This window comes from Leuciscus leuciscus, assembly GCF_965113295.1.
Source record: "Leuciscus leuciscus genome assembly, chromosome: 4".
Taxonomy (NCBI): domain Eukaryota; kingdom Metazoa; phylum Chordata; class Actinopteri; order Cypriniformes; family Leuciscidae; genus Leuciscus; species Leuciscus leuciscus.
The window spans coordinates 5,626,561-5,646,432 of record NC_138728.1 but is presented as its reverse complement, the minus strand read 5'-3'; the positions used below and the strand labels follow the sequence as shown (position 1 = coordinate 5,646,432).

The 19,872-nt window shown below is 42.2% G+C and overlaps 1 protein-coding gene across 6 annotated transcripts in view; it reads right to left on the bottom strand.

The window, feature by feature from the left end:
• The window catches only part of cald1a (caldesmon 1a), a 60,906-nt gene that overhangs the window by 9,886 nt on the left and 31,148 nt on the right, over positions 1-19,872 (bottom strand). For 4 of the 6 annotated variants that reach the window (XR_014205780.1, XM_082168408.1, XM_082168409.1 and 1 more), the window contains exons 3-9: positions 10,659-10,802; positions 6,637-6,952; positions 6,513-6,548; positions 6,178-6,423; positions 4,450-4,547; positions 2,981-3,251; positions 1,610-1,750 (exon numbers count right to left, since the gene is read on the bottom strand). Coding sequence is in view for 5 of the 6 variants with exons in the window: in XM_082168408.1 (XP_082024534.1) it covers positions 1,610-1,750; positions 2,981-3,251; positions 4,450-4,547; positions 6,178-6,423; positions 6,513-6,548; positions 6,637-6,952; positions 10,659-10,802 (1,252 nt within the window). In the remaining variant the exon portion in view is untranslated. The remainder of the gene's footprint in view (positions 1-1,609; positions 1,751-2,980; positions 3,252-4,449; positions 4,548-6,177; positions 6,424-6,512; positions 6,549-6,636; positions 6,953-10,658; positions 10,803-19,872) is intronic. The other 2 variants (XM_082168411.1, XM_082168412.1) reach the window with 2 other exon arrangements.

Genomic DNA, 19,872 nt, shown 5'->3' with positions numbered 1-19,872 from the left:
AAAAAATCCACTTCCCCCCCTCAACCGAATGTGGGAGTTCCTAAAATACTCCTCAGCAGGAAATTCCCCATTCTCAGGCGTGTTTGAAACGGCTCCGTTAGAATGTGGTTACAGTAATCCTATTAGTCTAATGGTCTTCCTGCGTCCCCCTAGAGTTCACGTCTTGAAGAGAGCAGCTCGGCTTTATCTCACAAAAACACTACCGCGCCATTTTGTATTTTTGTAAAAAGATGGATTCCAAAGGGAAGAGAAGAAAAGAACTGACTTTGAAACCACTGACAGCAGGAAACCCATATCCAAAGCATCCGAGAACCAGAAAAATAATTCGGAAATTAGATGTACAGCGTCAAATGCACCATTGATACAAAAATAGATATTAAAATAATGAGTTACGAATTATGAAATAACGAAAATATATGAAGTCAATTATTATTTTGTTACAATCGATTACCTGTATTCTGGCTGTCAAACATCATTCAATATCAAACTAATCCAACTATACCCACAACACAGGGGTTAAAAATCACACAAATACATCACACAGCATGCAATACATACAGTGTACATGATGACAAAGCAGATCTGTGAACGTATCATCTGCGTATGATAAATAGGAGGGAAAGTCTTTCAGCACAGATTTCAGAATGTGCATCTGATGCTAATTCTCACAGTAAGCACAGTTTACACCAAAATACCATAATTACTATAGTTATTAAATAATAAGTGAGTATGGTAGCTGTCATAGACATGGCATAGTTAGTACATGCATATTTTTTATAAATTTAAGGGAATTCTATTCTATTCTATTATTTATGTACTGTATAAGGGAAAGTGTATGCGTATTTGTATACATTTATAAGGGAAAGTATACATTTTAGATTCTATTCTATTCTATTCTAATTTAGGTATAAGGGAAAGTGTATGTGTATTTGTATACATTTATAAGGGAAAGTATACATTTAGATGCATTCTATTCTATTATTACTTATGTATAAGAAAAAGTATACATTTTAGGTTCATAATATTATATTACTTTATTATATTAATTTTATTATATTGTTATATATTATATATTATAATTACTTTACATTATATTATAAATGATTGTATTATTATTATTATTATTATAAATACATAAATATTATTTAAGAATTAGAAAATGTTTCAAATATACTGTTATCATTATATAAATTATGATATTAATATAAAATCTCTCTTACACAGGGTGTAAGAAGCTTTCAGAAGTGTTAAATGTCCTTTTCTGATGACAGTGGTGGCTAATATCAAATTACCAGTTTTCTTTGTACAAACAAGAACTCTAGTAGCTATGGTACTTTGGTGGAAAATGGTAACAAAAGGGTTATTTTAAACTTTAAACTAGTACAGACATGCTTCAGTGAACACCAGCTGCATTAACGCACAATCATCAAGCTGTTCTCCTCCTCATTATGTTTACAAGATATGGCAGATAATTGCTTTTTCATAGGGACAGCGTGTTCCTACGAGTCAGCTGACACTGTCGGGTGATTGACAGCTGTGGACCGAGAGAGAGAGAGAGAGAGAGAGAGAGAGAGAGAGAGAGAGAGAGAGAGAGAGGGTGGCGGCTGACCTTCAGGGAGGATCCTCTGGGACTGACACACTTAAAGGGCTTCTTGGTCTCTCCATCCACAGAATCCTCCACTTTCTGCCTCTTCTCAGCCGCCTCCGCTCTTCTCTTCTCTATCTCCTCCTTCATCCTCCTCTTCTCCTCCTGAAGAATAAAACAAACACACGTTCATCACCTCACTGGCACGCTTCATTCAAAAACACCACCGGCAGACTGATCTGGGATCTTCACGTCCAAGAAAACGTCCTTCTTGCAATAAATGAGAATGATAATGAGACGAATAACAAAAATCAAGACTGCGTCTGTCGTGTCTCTCTGCGGAAGCGTAACGTGAACTGGCAGCCAGACGCATTCCACAGCAGCTGAGAAATCATAAAGAAGCCTTTTTATTTACACCACGTTTTTTGGCACGGCCCGCTAGCATCAGCACGGGGGCCCTCTAATCTCTAATTAGTCCTTTTTTCATTTACTGCCTCTGTTCATTAGGAACAAGGAACATATTTGCATTACAATGCTAGGAGCGGGCCTCCACGAGGAGGGACGGCTGTGTTTCTTGCCCCCTACTGAGAGATCCAGAGTCTGAAACTCATGTGCACTCATGTGGAACTCACACTGGGTGCGATCACGCTAATGCTAATGGAAATGATGTGGAATTCATTTGAATTACAACTATTCAATACTGAGAGAGAGAGAGAGAGAGAGAGAGAGAGAGAGAGAGAGAGAGAGAGAGAGAGAGAGAGTATACAACAGTTATTTCACACCAAAGCCTAATATCAAATTACAGTTCAAGCTAAGCTAACAACATGATACTTTAAGCATAAAAATACAGACAGCACACACAAATACTGGGTAAATTATCTTTTTTTTTTGTAGACAATCATTTTTGTCAATATTTGTTTCAGTAATGAGACAAATATATAGTAGTATGCACTACTATTCAAAAGTTACAATTTCAATAAGTTCAAAATTTATTTTCAAATGCCCTTACTGTTAATTTTGATCAATTTAATGCATCCTTGTTGAATACAAGTATTAATTGTATTCATTCGCCCCTCTCTTTTAAACTGTACTGTATATTAACCTATTGAATATATGGTTTATATAATACATTATATTTACTTATATGAGGTTTCAGTTCTCTAAGGACATCCATAAAAGTATGGTCATATGCTATTTCAACTTACAAACATAAGTTAAGTTGCTTGCCATGACTTACTGATCATATCAGTGGTGTTTACAGAAGTCACCTAGTTTTGATGACAGGACCCTCATCAAGATATTCGCTTGCAGAAAAGCGAATGGAGGCAAATTCCACAGCGTCAGTGAAACTGTTACCTGAATGGGAAATGAATCATTGACGTTAAAGGGACACACCTCCTCTCTGGCTTTCCTCTCGGCCTCCTCCTGCTTCCTCTGCCGCTCCTCCTCTTCCAGCACCTTCCTCCTCTCCTCCCTCTTCCTCTTCAGCTCCTCCAGCTCCACCTCGGCCTCCTGCTGTTTCTGCCTCATCCTCTCAAACTCCTCGCTCTCCATCTCATCTCTCCTCCTCTTCAGTTCCTCCAGCTTTCTCTCGGCCTCCAAGCGAGCATCCTCGCCGTCTGCCTCGTCTACTTCCGGCGCCTCAGGAGAGCGTAAGCTGCCTCGGCTGTCGCACAGACAAACAGAGACTCACTCGTTCAGGTTAAAGGGTCTGTCAACACCTTTACGCATACATGTTCTTTACGTGTAAAGAAAACCCAACCTATTCACACACAGACTTAGTGAATCAGCACACCCCTGTCTAAGGTAACACAGTCTCCAGTTACAGCTGAGAACAGCCCTCAGGACACAGTAGATCAGGTGACTAGCGTCAAATACCTCATCACGCAAAGCTCTGAACGCAATATAGCTGGACACATAGAAATGTATTTCAACAAGGTCAAAAACAGACTAACAGACATGTGGAACGTGATTATTTTATCTGTATGTTAATTTCAACGTCCTGTACTTGCACACAAGGGATGAGTTTTTAACAACTGATTGTTATTATGGTTATTGGTGCAAGGAAAGTGCTTATATTTCTCCCAAATAAATGTATATTTATTTGCATTTAATGCAAATTGTTTTGCATTAATTTGCATTAATTTATATTTATTTGCATTTAATGCAGATTGTTTTGCAAGAATTTATGAATACACTGTTCTGGTCAAACCCTTGGTTATTTCTTTAGAAAAGAAAAGAAAAGAAAAGAAAAGAAACGTACACAGTTAAAATTAACAAACCTCAACATTCTATTAAATTTAACTCTCATGTATTTGCAAAATGATGCATTCAAAAATGAATGAGCAAATGTATCCTTATAAGTTCACAATGCTATTGCAGATGAAATATAATATGGATAACATTGAATAAATATATTTTGTCAGGTTAGATACTGATTATTAATCACTCAAAATCCTTTATCTAAACCTCTCTACTTAACCATCAGTCTCACACATCTGTCATTTTTGTAGTTTTTCTTAACACTTTTTATTCGTGTTTGTAGTTCGATAGTAATCGATTCCAAGTCCAATGCGCAGTGGGTTGTGGGCAGTATTAGCCATTAAAGTGTGCATGGATCGGCACTTCGGATTATAACCAGAAACTATCCGGGTATCTTTGGAATACTTATTTCAACATACTATGATTTGGGACACTAATACTAATTTCGAATACTATTTAGGAGGGAAAGTATGCGAATTGGGACGAAGCATTACAGATCTATAGGCTGCCAAATGTGGAATTCTGGGAACTCTAAATTGTTTGGAAAAAGAAAGCCTGGACCATCCTAACACAATCATTAATTGTTTATAATGAGCACTGACCTGAAAGTCCTCTCGGCTTTCTTGTGTTTGAGAGGGCTGTCCTCACACACTCCTCCATTTGGCTGTTTATTCTTCCTCATCATATCTTCATCTTCCATCTGTACACACACAAGCAGAAGTGAGTGATGTGTGGATGTGACATGCATGTGCGTGAGAGAGAGACGGAGCGCTGGAAGAGTTTTGGAAGAACGAAATGCGGGTGCTGTTGGTGTATTCACACACATACACACACACACACACACACCATCAACTCCCAATAGACATGCAGCAAGCAGTGAACACACGGTGTGTAACTGCTGATCATTGAGCAGATTTGAAACCTGCATTGTGAAATGCACTGATACTTGTGTGTGCTGGTGAAAACAATACACACTGTGCTCAAATAGTGCCTGGAGTGATTTAGGATTTTGGGGAAGACATTTTATGGCTGCACTGAAAAATTGTAAGACATGAATTGACTTTTGTATCCAAAGCTAATAAAGACCCCATGAAATTACTTATTTTTTGTGTTATTTCATATTCAAAATTGAAACAGGAAGTTGAAGAGTTTGCATTTTTTATTAAATGGCCAATGATCTACTATTTGCTATTTACTACTGGATGCAGGTTGTATTAGGTATTGTTTTTCCATGGGCAAAATGGCAATGCCTGTTAGAACAAAATCAAATCATAAATATTCTCTTTAAATAGAAATATTGTCTCCATTCAACTCAGAAAGTTCCTAACTACCCATTGCAAAAGAATGGCTCTCGAAGTTGGACATTCAACTTGGAAACTCAGGCAGAAATGTTTTAAACCTGACCTTAGCGAGATCATATGATGTTATGAGAACATGGTGGCACATGTACTGTACGCATTTAATGATAAAAATTGATAAATCAATGAGTCAAAACATGATAAATGATCTTCTCTGTTGATAGCGGTACACCTGCTAAAGAAATATTAGCATTGCCACTTTTTGTTTCTACATCATTTTCTGAGCATCACACAACCGCTGTCGGGCAGAAACCTTTTTATTTGATTATTTTTATCATTACTATTGTTCACCCTTTATGTCTGTCTGTGGGTTTTTTAATTTGTAACCAAGGAGCTTGTGATTTAACCTTGTATCTCCATTGGATTGTCAAACCTCAACCTCATGCTGCAATCTTGAATGAAGTGCCGCACACAGTTTGGACCGTCTCTGCTTGTTTGCAATACAAGGGTAAATAAAAAATGAAGGTTGTTTGAATAAGTATAGTGTTTTCTTTACTCGAGAAACACTACACATATAAAAGGATAATGTTTTATGTATTAGTCTAGCATTTCTCATGACATGAGAAGATCAACATGACATATGACAGAAAAACTGTGCGCCCACATAGCAACAGTAAACTTTATAACCTGTAAGTTTATGAAAATGTAATGCATTGCCTCTGATGCGGCCGTTCTAATGACAGACAAAACACTCCATTTCCCGAAAAGTTACGTTTTCGGAGATACAAGGTTTCCGCCTGACAGCGACGAAGTTGTGTAAGCAAGTCGGCGAAATCAAGGCAGTAAAAGACTTATTTGAACACATATATGTGTTAAAGGTTAGTTTGTCACTAGCATATAGAGGCCTCAAAGTAACTAAATGTCACAAACCTTTGATTTCAAGAGGTCTTTACGAATAAACTTTTCTGTTCATCTCTCACCCAAAATCTAAACCATCCATATGCAGTCCTCAAAGCACAACTAATCTCTTACCAAAGACTCGTCATTTTCTGAAATCTCTGTCTCATATTTCTCAATGTTTTCTGCCTCTCTCATTTCATCCACTCCATTCTCTGTCAATCCCTCTATCTCACTCTTTTCCTCGTGTACACCTGCAGTGAGTTCTGCTGTGCCATTTTCCACATCCGTCCCCGAAACAACTGCAGAATCATTTACGTCTTCATTTAAAATCACCTCACGCACTTCAGAAGCAGGCAGAGCATCTTGCTCATTATCGTCCTATGAATGGAACTGCAGTCACATGCTTTGTTGCATCAAATGAGACAAAAAAAAAAGCCATTTTGGAAAAACAACAACACTTATCATACCTCATCAGGTATTTTAGATATTTCCTCAACGGATTCCTACAGGTAAACAAAGTTAAATTGCCATAAACAAACCTTAAATGCAAGTTCCTGTGTTCTAACAAACCATACAAAAAGAAATACACACCTGTTCTTTCATATAAGACCTCCGTGGCTTTTCCTCCACAACCACCTCGTCCCTCGGGATGACCACCTCCTCCTCCTCCTCTTCCACCTGTTTCTCCACCTCTGCCTCGAAGCTCGGGCCGGGCCGCAGACCAGCGCTGCTCTCTGAGGTTTGGTTGGTGTCGTCCTCCTCCTGTCTGTCCAGCGCCTCCTTCATCCTCCTCTGCCTGCGCTCCTCTCTCTTCGCCAGGCGCTCCAGCAGGGCCTGTTCCTCCTCGTCCTCTCCCGTCCCACTGGAGGTCACCACTGAGGTGGATACGCTCTCTGTCACCATAACGCTGGAGAGAAAATAAGGTAGAATACAGACAGCAATATATTACTAGTGATGGAGGGATATAAGCTTTTCAATTGCAGTATCTAGAGAGAAAAGTGGCTGAAAAGACTGAAAAAATGTATCAGTTTTCACACAAATATTAAGCAGCAACTGTTTTCAACATTGATAATAATAAATATTTCTTGAGCAGAAAATCCACGTATTAGAATGATTTCAGCAGTATCGTGTGACACTGAAGACTGGAGTAATGATGCTGAAATTATTCAAACTAGATGTACCGCATGGCGGTACAAAATATGGCCGCCGCTCAGGCCTGCACTGGCTTTCCACAAAAATAAATGACGTGGAGCAATTTGGCTGTATTGCGTGTTTATGTATATACCTAAAAAAAGTAGTAGTATGTGCATGTCTGTCTGTGTGTGTATGTATGTGTGTGTGTTTGTGTATGTGTGTGTCTGTGTGTGTGTGTGTCTGTGCGTGTATGTATGCGTGCCTACATGTGTGTGCGCGTGTGTGTTTGTGTGTGTGTGTCTGTGCATATGGATTTGTATGTGTGTGTATGGGTGTGTGTCTGTGCGTGTGGATGTCAGTGTGTGTGCATGCTTGCGTTTGTTTGTATTCCTGCATGTGTGTGTGTGACAGTATCATCCTAAACCAGCAACCCTTCGCTCAACAGCACCATCTACAGGCCGATGAGTGTACAGTCACTAAATGTGCACATAAATGAATTTATTTTATACCCCCCCATGGATGAAATTCTACGAAACTTAGCAGAGGATACCCCCAGAGGATGTCAAGTTAATCATACACATGAAATATGGTGCAGTTCTGAACATCTCAACTGAAGATAGGGGCGATTAAAGCAGAATAATATTGCATTTTCATTTTTTATGGGAGGGGCGCAAATCACAAATGAGTGATTATGGGCTAGGTTGATGTGGGCCCTTAAGACCAACATACCATAAAAATTTCTTCATCCTCGGTGCCACGGTTCAGGTAGTTATTTAGGAAAAACTGCATTTTTTGGGTTTGGGGGGGCCCAGCGCGGGGGGGGAGTGGCCCCCGGGGACCAAACGAAATTTTTCCGTAAAAGTCTAGTGGGGCTACATGCCCACCAAATTTCATGTTCCCCGGTGTTTCGGTGTCCCTGGTATCATTGACGAAAAATTCAGTAGATGAAAAAAAAATAAAAAAATAATAATACTTTGACAATCCCTATATGACCGCTTTCGCTAGCTACGCTAGCGGCGGTCATAATTAGAATATATTTAAATAGAAAACAGTTATTTAAAATTTTGATCAAGCAAGATACTTACCGACTTTTGAAAAGTAGTGCATAAAATATAAAACATAACACGCTATTTATATTTTGTATGAGCTACAACATTAACACTGGGGCCAAATAATCAACTAATATTTAGGCCTTACACAACATTACGACCCTAAAGAACGTAATTTGCTTTCTTATTAGCAAAACCTCAACATCGAAAACCTCAAAAGCTAAATTTATAGCGAGGAACTTCATTATGGTTTCAAGTGTATCCGCACTCCCTATTGCCTTTTCTAGGGCTGCATAACCAGCGTGCACAAGGACACAGACTGCCATAATCCTGCCACTGTAGGTTAATGTAGTCTGACTGCACCGCTTGGCAAACGTTTACCGTGCGTCAGCACTACTGACAATAGATGGAGCTATGTCTGGTCACACATCGAGAACAATTCTGGTCTTGTTTGACCGTCTTCTGTGTCCATTCATTGCACAAAGCCTCAGTGTCTGAACATGTCACTGCTTCCGCAATGCTGACCCGCTACAGGAAGTTATTTATTAGTGCCGCCCACTAAATCTGCAGATTACAGGCAGATTTTGCAGGAAGGCGCAAGAAAAAGTGAAAAAGTGACATATCGACATTTTTGTCCTATCACTGCCAAAAATTGACTTGCTTAGTATTTCTGTCTTGTTTTCCATTAAAATGACCTTCAAATTCTTAAATAAAGATATATTTACTTGAGAAGCAAAAATATATCAAATATTAAGTCTTGCATTCTGAAAAAGTCATCAAAATTAAGAGTTTGTGCTTAAAACAAGAAGAAAAAAAAAGAAAAAAAAAAACTTAATTCATTCAAAGAGTAAAAAGATTATTTTCTTTTTTTTAACAAACTCACTTTGATTCATTTTCAGTAAACAAGACTTAATATCTTAAAGGTGTCATGACATCTTTAAAAAAATTTTTTTTTTAAATATATGTTCCTTGAGGTTCACTTATAATGTTAATAAAAGTTTGTTGCAACAAATTGCAAAAACAAATATATACGAGGAAAAATGATTACTTTCAATCCTCATTCTGTCTAAAATGATCTGTTTTTAAGGGGCAGATTCTTTAAGGTTTGTCAGTAAACGGCCACTGTTATGATTGGCTAACGTCATTGCATAGGAAACCATATGAAAGCCCACTCACTACTGCCCTATTTAATGACTGCCTATTTAAAACCGTCATTTACGGACAAAGCATTATGAAATCATTTACGTTTGTGAAGCAGCTGCTGTCAGATCCAGAACAGTTGGCTGCTTTATCTTTCAAAAGTTTATTAGCAAACTTTGGATTACACTGTGCCTCGCTTACAAAACAAAATGCTCCAAACAACCATATAATCCTCGGACACGATCTGGGCAACATAGAATAAAAACACACAATTGTTTCCGACGCTTCCCAGCAAGCAATTTTGCGTTTAAAAGACGTCTAATAGCCGTCCGAACACAGCCCAGACGTCTAGGCTAAAACAAGGCAAAATTTGGGCTGTCAGTGAAAATCTAATAGACGTCTAAACCAGAGCCCAGGAATAGACTAGTCATCAATTAGACACAGAAATGAAAAGAGTGAAGAAATGAAACCAAACACCTTGTAATCACTGTTGACTCGGAAGTTATTTTGGCAAAAACGACATGTAACCAATTTCAAGTTTATTTTGGCTAGAAATGTGTTACTCATAGCCGGACTATATCGGGTCTATAGTTAACCTAGACGGTGAAATGACGGCTATTGCTTTCTGGGTTGGATTCTTCTGAAGTCTGTAGAGATAATCAAAAGAGCTGTTTAAACTGGACTTTCACTCTTCCATCAGTCTGACAGACTCCAGTGCGTGGATAATGTGTCAAGTGCATCTGTATACTGTATCCAGTGTAGACAGTGTCGGTGATTATAATGCGTTTGCGTTCTATTTGCTTTTGACGCAAAGCAATGCTCAAATCCAGCGTAGGCAAATGTCAAATGTATTTGCCTGTGTGACGTCACAGATCCAGCAATATAGAAATGTTCTGTTTTCGGAGCTTGATTTAATAAATGCTTTGTTTATAATAGAGGACATTTTATGAAACTTGCAAGATGTTTTAATGGTATAAAGACCTCTTAAATGTCAAATGATTTCTCATGTTGTTCTCAGTTGCATCGTTTTACTACAACTCCTCTACTGTGGCCTCATGGGATAGTAAAGTGTCCTTCGGATTCACACTTTAGCATCTCACCGGAAATAATAGGTCATCCGGGTACTTTCCGCCTCCTGTTTTATGAATCCTACGAATTCGGACGTACTACTCAGCACAGATACTGTTTTTCACCTACTATATAGTATGGAAGTAGGCATATTCAGACGCAGGGTGAGTAAGAAAATCATTTTTTGTAGTGATGTAGTACTTGAGCGTGTCTGTGTTTTACCTGTGGCTGTTGTTGAGTTCCGGGGTCTCAGGTTTGTAGGCCACATCTTCACTCTCCTTACCACGCATTCTCTCCTGACGCGCTCTTCGTCTGCGCTCACGAGCGGCCTCCTCCTCATCCTCCTCACTCCGGCGATATGCCATCCTGCACACAGAGACAGCTAGATGTTACACCAGTAAGAGACGGAAAGAGTTAGGCCTCATGTCACCTTGGCACACTCAGTCACAGTAGATACTGCTGCTGTTGTAGCTGTCGAGGATGAACTTTCACTGGCTGTCAGCTTTGTATGTGTGTGTGTGTGTGTGTGTGTATATAAGCTTTGGCAGCTGATGAGAGGATCCTGACAGCATTCAGCCCACATAACAGCCAGGGGACTTTCGTGTATCCTAAATAAAGTTTTCACATCTCTCTGACAAGCTTTCTTCACCTCTCTCTCTCTCTCTCTCGTCTCTTGCTGATGTAAGGACGTTTTTTTAAGGACATTTTTACACTACCATTTAAGTTTGGGTTTGTTAGTCGTAATTTATTTCTGTAATTGGCAAAGCTGAATTTTCAGCATCATTACTCCAGTCTTCAGTATCACTCATCTCTAACTCTGGGTCATGTCCTAAGACCTCACATTAAGAAACCACAACTAGATCCAAATGAATGGGCAAATTACAGAACCATTTAAAGTCTTCCAGTTATATCTAAAATACTAGAAAATGTTGTGTCTGCTCAATTATGCTCCTTCTTGCAAAAAAAATTATATTTATGAAAACTTTCAGTCAGGATTCAGGCCCCATCATAGCATAGAAACTGTGCTTGTTAAAATTACAAATAACTTATTTCTAGCTTCTGACCAAGGTTGCATCTTAATACTAGTTTTACTTGATCTTAGTGCTGTGTTTGACACTATAGAGATCATGACATACTCTTAGATTGATAACAAAATGACACTAGTATTCAGGCATTAAGGTGGTTTAGATCTTACCTACCAGACTGTTACCATTTTGTTTATTTAAACAGGGAATTTTCCAAGTTAACGTCAGTAAATTATGGATTGCCACAAGGGTTTGTTTTAGGCCCTCTGCTATTTTCAATCCAAATGCTGCCCCCATGGTGATATTATTAGAAAACATGGAATTAGTTTCCACTATTATGCTGATGATACTCAAGTTATATATTTCATCACGTCGAGATGAACTCTCTAAATTATCCAAGTTGATAGGGTGTGTTAAAGATGTAAAATATTGGATGGCCTTTCTTCTATTAAATTAGGATAAGAATGAAGTATTACTTATTGGACCAAAAACGCCTCGGTTACGACTGTAACCTCGGTTCCCTGAAGAGGGAACGAGCGTTGCGTCGAAACTGACGCTATGGGGAACGCTTTGCGTGATGACGTCTTGAAGCACATGTAAAATCAGTCCACTGGTGTGACGGAACGTCAGAGGCGGGTGACGTCACGTACCAGGAAGCTATAAAAGCCAGCCCGAAACAGAAAACGAAAGCTTCGTGGAGTCTGAAGTCGTGCTGACAGGCATGAAGGAGATATGGCAAGGCGACGCAACGCTCGTTCCCTCTTCAGGGAACCGAGGTTACAGTCGTAATCGAGGCGTTCCCTTTCAAGGAAACTCGCGTTGCGTCGAAACTGACGCTATTGGGAACGTCTATACCAACGCCACCATAGCTACAAATGTCTCTCCTGTGTGTAATCAAGTGAGCAGCACTAGGAAGACAAAACCTGAGACCCTGGAGTAGAGTCTAGGTCTAAAGAGTAGAACCTGACGAAGGTGTGCGGTGAGGACCAGCCTGCCGCATCACAAACGTCCTGCAAAGATACTCCTGATATAAGGGCCTTAGAGGCCGCCATACTCCTAGTAGAGTGCGACCGGACAGCCAAAGGAGAAGGCTGCCCAGCCGCCTCATAAGCAAGTGAGATAGCCTCAACCACCCACTTGCTCATCCTTTGCTTAGACACTGGACCTCCTTTGTTAGGGGACCCAAAGCAAACAAACAATTGATCACTCTTACGCCACAGGGCAGCTCTGTGGACATATGCGTCTAACGCCCGAACAGGGCAAAGCAAATTATTCGCCTCCTGGTCCGCATTTTGAAAGGGAGGAGGACAGAAGGCCTGCAGAACAATAGGTCTAGCCACATTAGTGGGGACCTTGGGGATATAGCCCGGTCTAGGGTGAAGAAAAGCTTTGACCATACCCGGAGCAAACTCTAAGCATGACGGAGCAACCGACAATGCTTGGAGATCCCCTATTCTTTTTAGAGAAGAAATGGCTAGAAGGAACAGAGCTTTCAAAGTCAAGAATTTCTCAGGAACCTCCTCAATAGGCTCAAAGGGGGCCAGGGAAAGGCCTTGCAACGCAATGGACAAATCCCAAGGTGGCACCCTAGAGCGAACTGCAGGCCTCAGCCTCCAAGTGCCACGAAGGAAACGAGATACCAGAGGATCTTTCCCCACAGACATTCCACCCAAAGGAATGTGGTAAGCACCTATGGCCGCCACATAGACCTTTAAAGTGGACGGAGTCAGACCTGCAGTGAACCGGTCCTGCAGGAACTCCAGAACTGTACCAATTGGGCAGTTGACTGGATCCAACCGACGGTCACTACACCAAGAAGTGAATACTCTCCACTTCAGGGCATAAAGTTTCCTCGTGGAGGGAGCTCTGGACTGTAGAATGGTCTCAACAACCTCAGTTGAGAGACCTGACTCTATGAGCTGGGCCCCCTCAGAGGCCAAGCCCACAGGTTCCACAGTTCTGGTCGGGGGTGAAAAATCGAGCCCCCTGCTTGGGACAGAAGGTCCCTCCTGACGGGAAGCTCCAGAGGATGCCCGTCGAGGAGGGACACAAGATCGGGAAACCATACTCTGCCCGGCCAGCGCGGGGCTATAAGAAGCAGGCAAACCCGGTCCCTGCGAACTCTCTCCAGAACTCCCGGGAGCATAGCCACTGGGGGAAAAGCGTACAGACGTAGCCTCGGCCACGTCTGTACCATAGCATCCAGTCCCAGAGGAGCTGGATGCGTGAGGGAGAACCAAAGTGGACAGTGAGACGTCTCTCGAGACGCAAACAGATCCACTTGTGCTTGGCCAAACTCCCTCCGTATCAGCTCCACCACCTCGGGGTGGAGCCTCCATTCCCCGGGCCTCGGCCCCTGTCTCGACAGAGTGTCTGCTCCTATATTCTGGACCCCGGGGATGTAGGCTGCCCTGAGTGACAGCAACTTCCCCTGGGACCACAAGAGGATATGGCGTGCCAGATTGGATAATGGGCGCGAGCGCAAACCCCCTTGGTGGTTGATATAGGCGACTACCGACGTGTTGTCCGTATGCACTAACACATGGTGTCCCCTGAGATCTGTGATAAAGCTCCTCAGAGCCCGGAAGACAGCTAACATCTCTAGGTGATTGATATGCCAGGAACGATGATGGTCTTCCCACAGACCTTGAGATGAGCGACCCTCTAGGATCGCTCCCCAACCCGTGAGGGAAGCATCCGTCGTTAGCAGTTTGCGACGACAAGGAGCTCCCAGCACTGGGCCCTGGGACAGGAACCAAGGTTTCTTCCACATAACCAAGGCACGTAGGCATCGCCGCGTGACCTTGATTGTGCGAAATGGGTTGCCCCTCGGGGAAAACCCTCTGGTCCTGAGCCACCACTGCAGGGGCCTCATGTGCAGTAGTCCAAAAGGTATCACGTTGGAAGCTGCTGCCATGAGACCCAACAGTCTCTGGAACTGTTTGACAGTGAGTAGCTGGCCTAGCTTTACACTTTTCACAGCTGCAAGGATGGAATCTACACGTGGCGGTGACAGGCGCGCCTGCATCGACACTGAATCCCAAACCACGCCTAAAAAAGTGGTCCTCTGAAGTGGAGAAAGCACACTCTTCTTGGCGTTCAGCCGTAACCCCAGCTCTTTCATATGGGCGAGGACGACATCTCGATGCCGAATCGCCTCCTGATGCGACTGAGCTAAAATCAACCAATCGTCGATGTAGTTCAATATGCGAATACCCTGAAGGCGCAAGGGCGCCAGAGCTGCATCCACGCATTTGGTGAAAGTGCGGGGTGATAAAGCCAGGCCGAATGGAAGAACTCGATATTGGTATGCTTTGCCCCCGAAAGCAAACCTCAGGAACTTCCAATGACACGGACGGATGGAAACATGGAAATATGCGTCCTTGAGGTCTATCGTGACAAACCAGTCCTCGGACCTGATCTGTGGCACGATTTGTCTCAATGTTAACATTTTGAACTTGAGCTGCATGACTGACTCGTTCAGAACTCGAAGATCTAAAATGGGACGCAATCCCCCGTCCTTCTTTGGAACTATGAAGTACCGGCTGTAAAACCCGGTTTCCCTGTTGGAGGGGGGTACATATTCTATGGCCCCTTTCTCTAACAGAGTGTTTACTTCCTGTTCCATAACCAGAACCTGCTCGGGGCCCACCACTGTGGGCAGGACCCCCATAAACCGCGGTGGGCGTTTCTTGAATTGTATCTGATACCCTTTTTCCACGGTCTGCAGGACCCAACGAGAAACATTTGACAGTAGCTTCCACGCTGTCAAAGATTCTACTAGAGGTACCAGCCTCTCGAGACTGGTTTCTGAATTTTGTTGCTGTTGAGTAGTCGGTTCGTCGCCCTGTAACGGCGCACCGGCAGGGAACGACCGAACAGACTGCTCTAGCACCCTCCTCAGAGGGGGCGGGCATCCCGAGGCCACTACGTTTCCGGGTGGACCTTGAGATATGTGCTCGCCGGAGACCGCTGCGCCCTGTAACACCGGAGGCGGCAGGGTTGGCAGAACGGTCCCCTGAGGGCACCGAAGAGAGACGGGCACCGTGAAAAGAGGTGTTAACCGCTCTGCTTCGGGGGGGACTACCCTCATTTGTCCTGAGCCCTCGGACGTCAGGACTTTTTCCCAGCAGCCTTCTTGGCGGTACTAACGGTCCGCAGATCCGTTTTACCCCTCGAAGGCTGCTGGGTTTGAGAGCGCCCTCCGTGTCCCCGAGATTTTTGCGGGGGAGCACGGGAGGACACACTCTGTTTTTGAGTGGCACGATGTTCACGATGCTCCCGCTCAGCAGCCTCAAAGAAAGAATGGCGGGGGAGAAGTTTTTGCAGTGCAGCTGCCTGTTTAGAAGCTTCTTGTGATTTAGCTACAGCACTGTTAACTGCATCACCAAATAGACCAACAGTGGAGACCGGAGCATCTAAGAGAACGTGTTTCTCTTTATCTTTTATATCGCTCAGATTGAGCCACAGATGCCTCTCAGTGGCCACCAGGGCTGCCATAGACCGCCCGATTGATTTAGCGGTCTCCTTGGTGGCCCTGAGAGACAGATCTGTGGCTCTGCGTAGTTCGGCCACCGTGTCAGGACCAATTCCCCCGCCCTCCTCTAAATCCCCCAATAATTCTGCTTGATAAGCCTGCATAAGGGACATCGTATGCAGACACGCTGCAGCTTGACCAGCGGCTGCATACGATTTATGAACCAGTGCTGATGTAAATTTAACTGGCTTAGAGGGAAGTGAAGGAGCCTTCAAGGAAGATGCCGTTGCTGGAGAGAGATAGCTTGCAAGCGTCTCCTCCACCTTCGGCATCTCCCCATAACCATATTCTTTATATTTATAAATGTTAGAATAGTGAGATGTTTGTGGTGTGTATACTCTGTAAGACACTGGTTTCTCTCACGATCTCGACACCTCGGTGTGGAGATCGGGGAAAAACGGAAGGCTTCTGCGCTGAGGCTGTGTACGAGATGGCAGGAAGCGTTCGTCGAGCTTACTTTTCGAACGAAAGTCCTGCCTATCCTCTGGCCACTCAATAGATAATCTCTGAACTGCTCTCGTGAGAACATCGAGCAATTCCTCAAAAGCATGAGACTGAGGTGGCGAATCCTCAGACTCAGCTTCAATACTAACAACGTCCAGCTCCTCAGAGCTGGACAATTGCAGTATTGGTGTCTCCATCGGGGGGGAAGAAACCGCAGCGCGTGCTTCCACACCCTGATGAGAGGCACTGGATCTATCAGAACGAGGCTGAGATAAGGCAGAGCCCATCTCAACATCCACTGATAAATCCATTTGCGAACCCCAGGTCTGAGATCGACGCCGTGCCTCAGCAGCGGCGGGACCAAAGCCCTGGGGAACGTGATCGGGATTGAACCGAGCCAAGCGGGATCGGAGCGTACGCAATGGAAGCGCTTCGCAATGCACACAGTCACCACCCTCGAGTGCTGACTGGGCATGCTCCTCACCCAAACAAACAACACAAAGAGTGTATCACCTCCCGTTAAATAACGCGGGCAGGGATGGACACACACTCTAAACTGCTGCTTGCTCACCATACTGAATATATAATATAATATAATATAATATAATATAATATAATATAATATAATATAATATAATATAATATAATATAATATAATATAATATAGATAGACAACACCAAATAACAAGGACAGATTCACACAGAGCGCAACTGAAGACTCAGAAAGCTTTCGTTTTCTGTTTCGGGCTGGCTTTTATAGCTTCCTGGTACGTGACTTCACCCGCCTCTGACGTTCCGCCACACCATTGGACTGATTTTACATGTGCTTCAAGACGTCATCACGCAAAGCGTTCCCCATAGCGTCAGTTTCGACGCAACGCGAGTTCCCTTGAAAGGGAACCTGTACATACACAGAATCTCTTAGAATACAATTTTCATCTAGAAAGATGTACTGTAACTTCATCCTCTACAGTTAAAGACCTGGGTCTAATATTAGACAGCAACTCGTCTTTCAAAAACATTACAAAAACAGCCTTCTTCCACCTTAGAAACATTGCTAATCTACGGAACATGTTACCTGTTTCTGATGCATAAATGCCATTTCACGCATTCATGACCTCTACACTGGATTATTGTAATGCATTACTAGCTGGTTGTCCTGCATCCTCAATAAACAAGCTACAGTTAGTCCAAAATACAGCTCTAGAGTTCCTACTAGGTCAAGTAAATATGGTCATATCACACCAATTTTATCATCTCTACACTGGTTACTTATTATTACGGTAAGCTCCAGTGTATTTAACTGATCTTCTATCGCCCTACAATCTCTTTAAGGTCATGAAAGTCTGGAATTTTGGTAGTATCTATATGATATCTAAGTCAAGAGCCACATTTGGCTCCTAAATCTGGAATAGCCTTCCTGATAAAGTTCTGGGCTCAAACACATCTACTTTAATCTAGTTTAAAGACACATCTCTTTAGCCAAGCAGTCACATAATGCATCTCATAACCTTGCACTCCAGTTATATCAGATCAAATGTGCTCGACTATCTATTGTTTGAAATGTTATGAGCAGCAGCTATGTTAATTAATTTCTTTTTCTGTTTGAGTCATATTTCACAATAAAACCATACAAATGTCAAAAGGCAAAAAATCTTAATGGTTCTAAAAAAAATGCATTTGCTTTTGATTTTTTGGAGAGAAAAATACTTAATCTTGACAAAAAAGCCCTTCCTCAGTTTGTGCAGTGATTAGGAATGTGTTCAGGACTGAACGTGGTGCTCTGTTAACGCCCATGGAAAACCTTAGGGAGAGTGAAATCATATAGAGAGCTGGATTCTGTTGTTCTTTCTTTCCATCTTTCTTGTTCTTGTCTTCTCTCCCTTTGTCATTATGTTCACAAACAAATCATACCAGACAAACTCAACTGTGTTTATACGGAAGTATTTGTTCTGTAAGGGACCATATTAAATATCTTTCTCTGAGGTTAACATATAACATTATTCAACAGAATTTGTATAACATTTTCCAAAAAACATTTCCAATGCCATTGTATGAATGGAATTAACAGTGTTTTTCTGCTTTCTAACATGGGAAATCCAAGGATTTCTGAATTAATTGAGAAACGTTTTGGACCATGTTGGAAGTCCTGCAAGTTTACCGTATGATTTTACACTACATCAAACTATTATTTTAACAGATCAATAAAAAAAATATTTATCTCAGTACGAAAATGAATAAAATCCAGAGGGAGTTTTCAAAAAACACAGAATGCCCTCAAATCCGCTTTAACATTCCAGCCCATCGAGTCCGGACTCTTAGATGAGTTTCTGATCCGATATCCCTCCGGGGAACACCGCCCATCTTCCCTGTTCCATAACCACAAAAATAAATCAGAAATAAAACACGCTGACTGCCTGCTGCAAAAACATTCAGGAGCATCTCAGCATTTTTTAGCAGTATAGGGGTTTTGGGGGCATTGCTTTAGGACCTGTAGTGATATGGGATGTAAACCAAAACAAGAACATGATTTCCATATGGAGCACATCTTTCAGCCGTGTAGCATTAATTATTTTATAGTGTGCGCGGTGAGAGCTACGCGGTGAGCAGCATGTTTTATGGGATTCATAAACTCTATAAAGGAAGCCAGGGTTACTGTGTGGGAAATTAAATTGATATGCGGCTAATGTTGCAGCTAATTTGCTCTCATAATAGCACAAATAACAACATGCAGAGCCCATAACCAGGCCGGAACAGCTGAAGTATCAAGGCGGGAAGTATTTTCTTGTGGTCCAAACATCTCAGAAATGTCAATGAAAACATCACACACAGGGCAAAGGCTCTCGAGAGCAATCACAGACCAAAGGGTTGGGAGGGAGAAATTTCTGGACCCTGCCAAATCTGGGTCCACTGTTCTATTCCCACGCTCTTCCTTTACTTACTGACCCCATACTCATCTCCAGTGCATCAGATCAGTCCATTCCTTATTTGACCACAGCACAGGATCACCTGCTCTCATTTATGCCCCATAACCACACAGCTTTCAGTAACAGCATCCCTTGAACACATGTATACCCTCAAGCTTTTCTTTAACCAGCCAGAGAGAAAGAGAGAGAGAGAGTGTGTTTGGAACGGGCCATTCGTTGAGGATGGGTGTTATTTCCTCAGCTCTTCCTGGCCTCTCATGGGAACAGCACAGATGTGTGGTGCCAAGATGGCTGTAGATCCATAGAGAAAACTACATACAAGCATACAAGAATATGAAGTTTAAAATAATTTTTTTATTTTATATTTTAAATAAACATTATTAATGTCTTTACTGTCACAAAAATACAACTTTTAAAAGTATATGGGTGTATATGAGGCGTTAATAATTATTATAATTTTTAATGTTTGTTGCATAAATTACATTTACATTATGCACATTCCC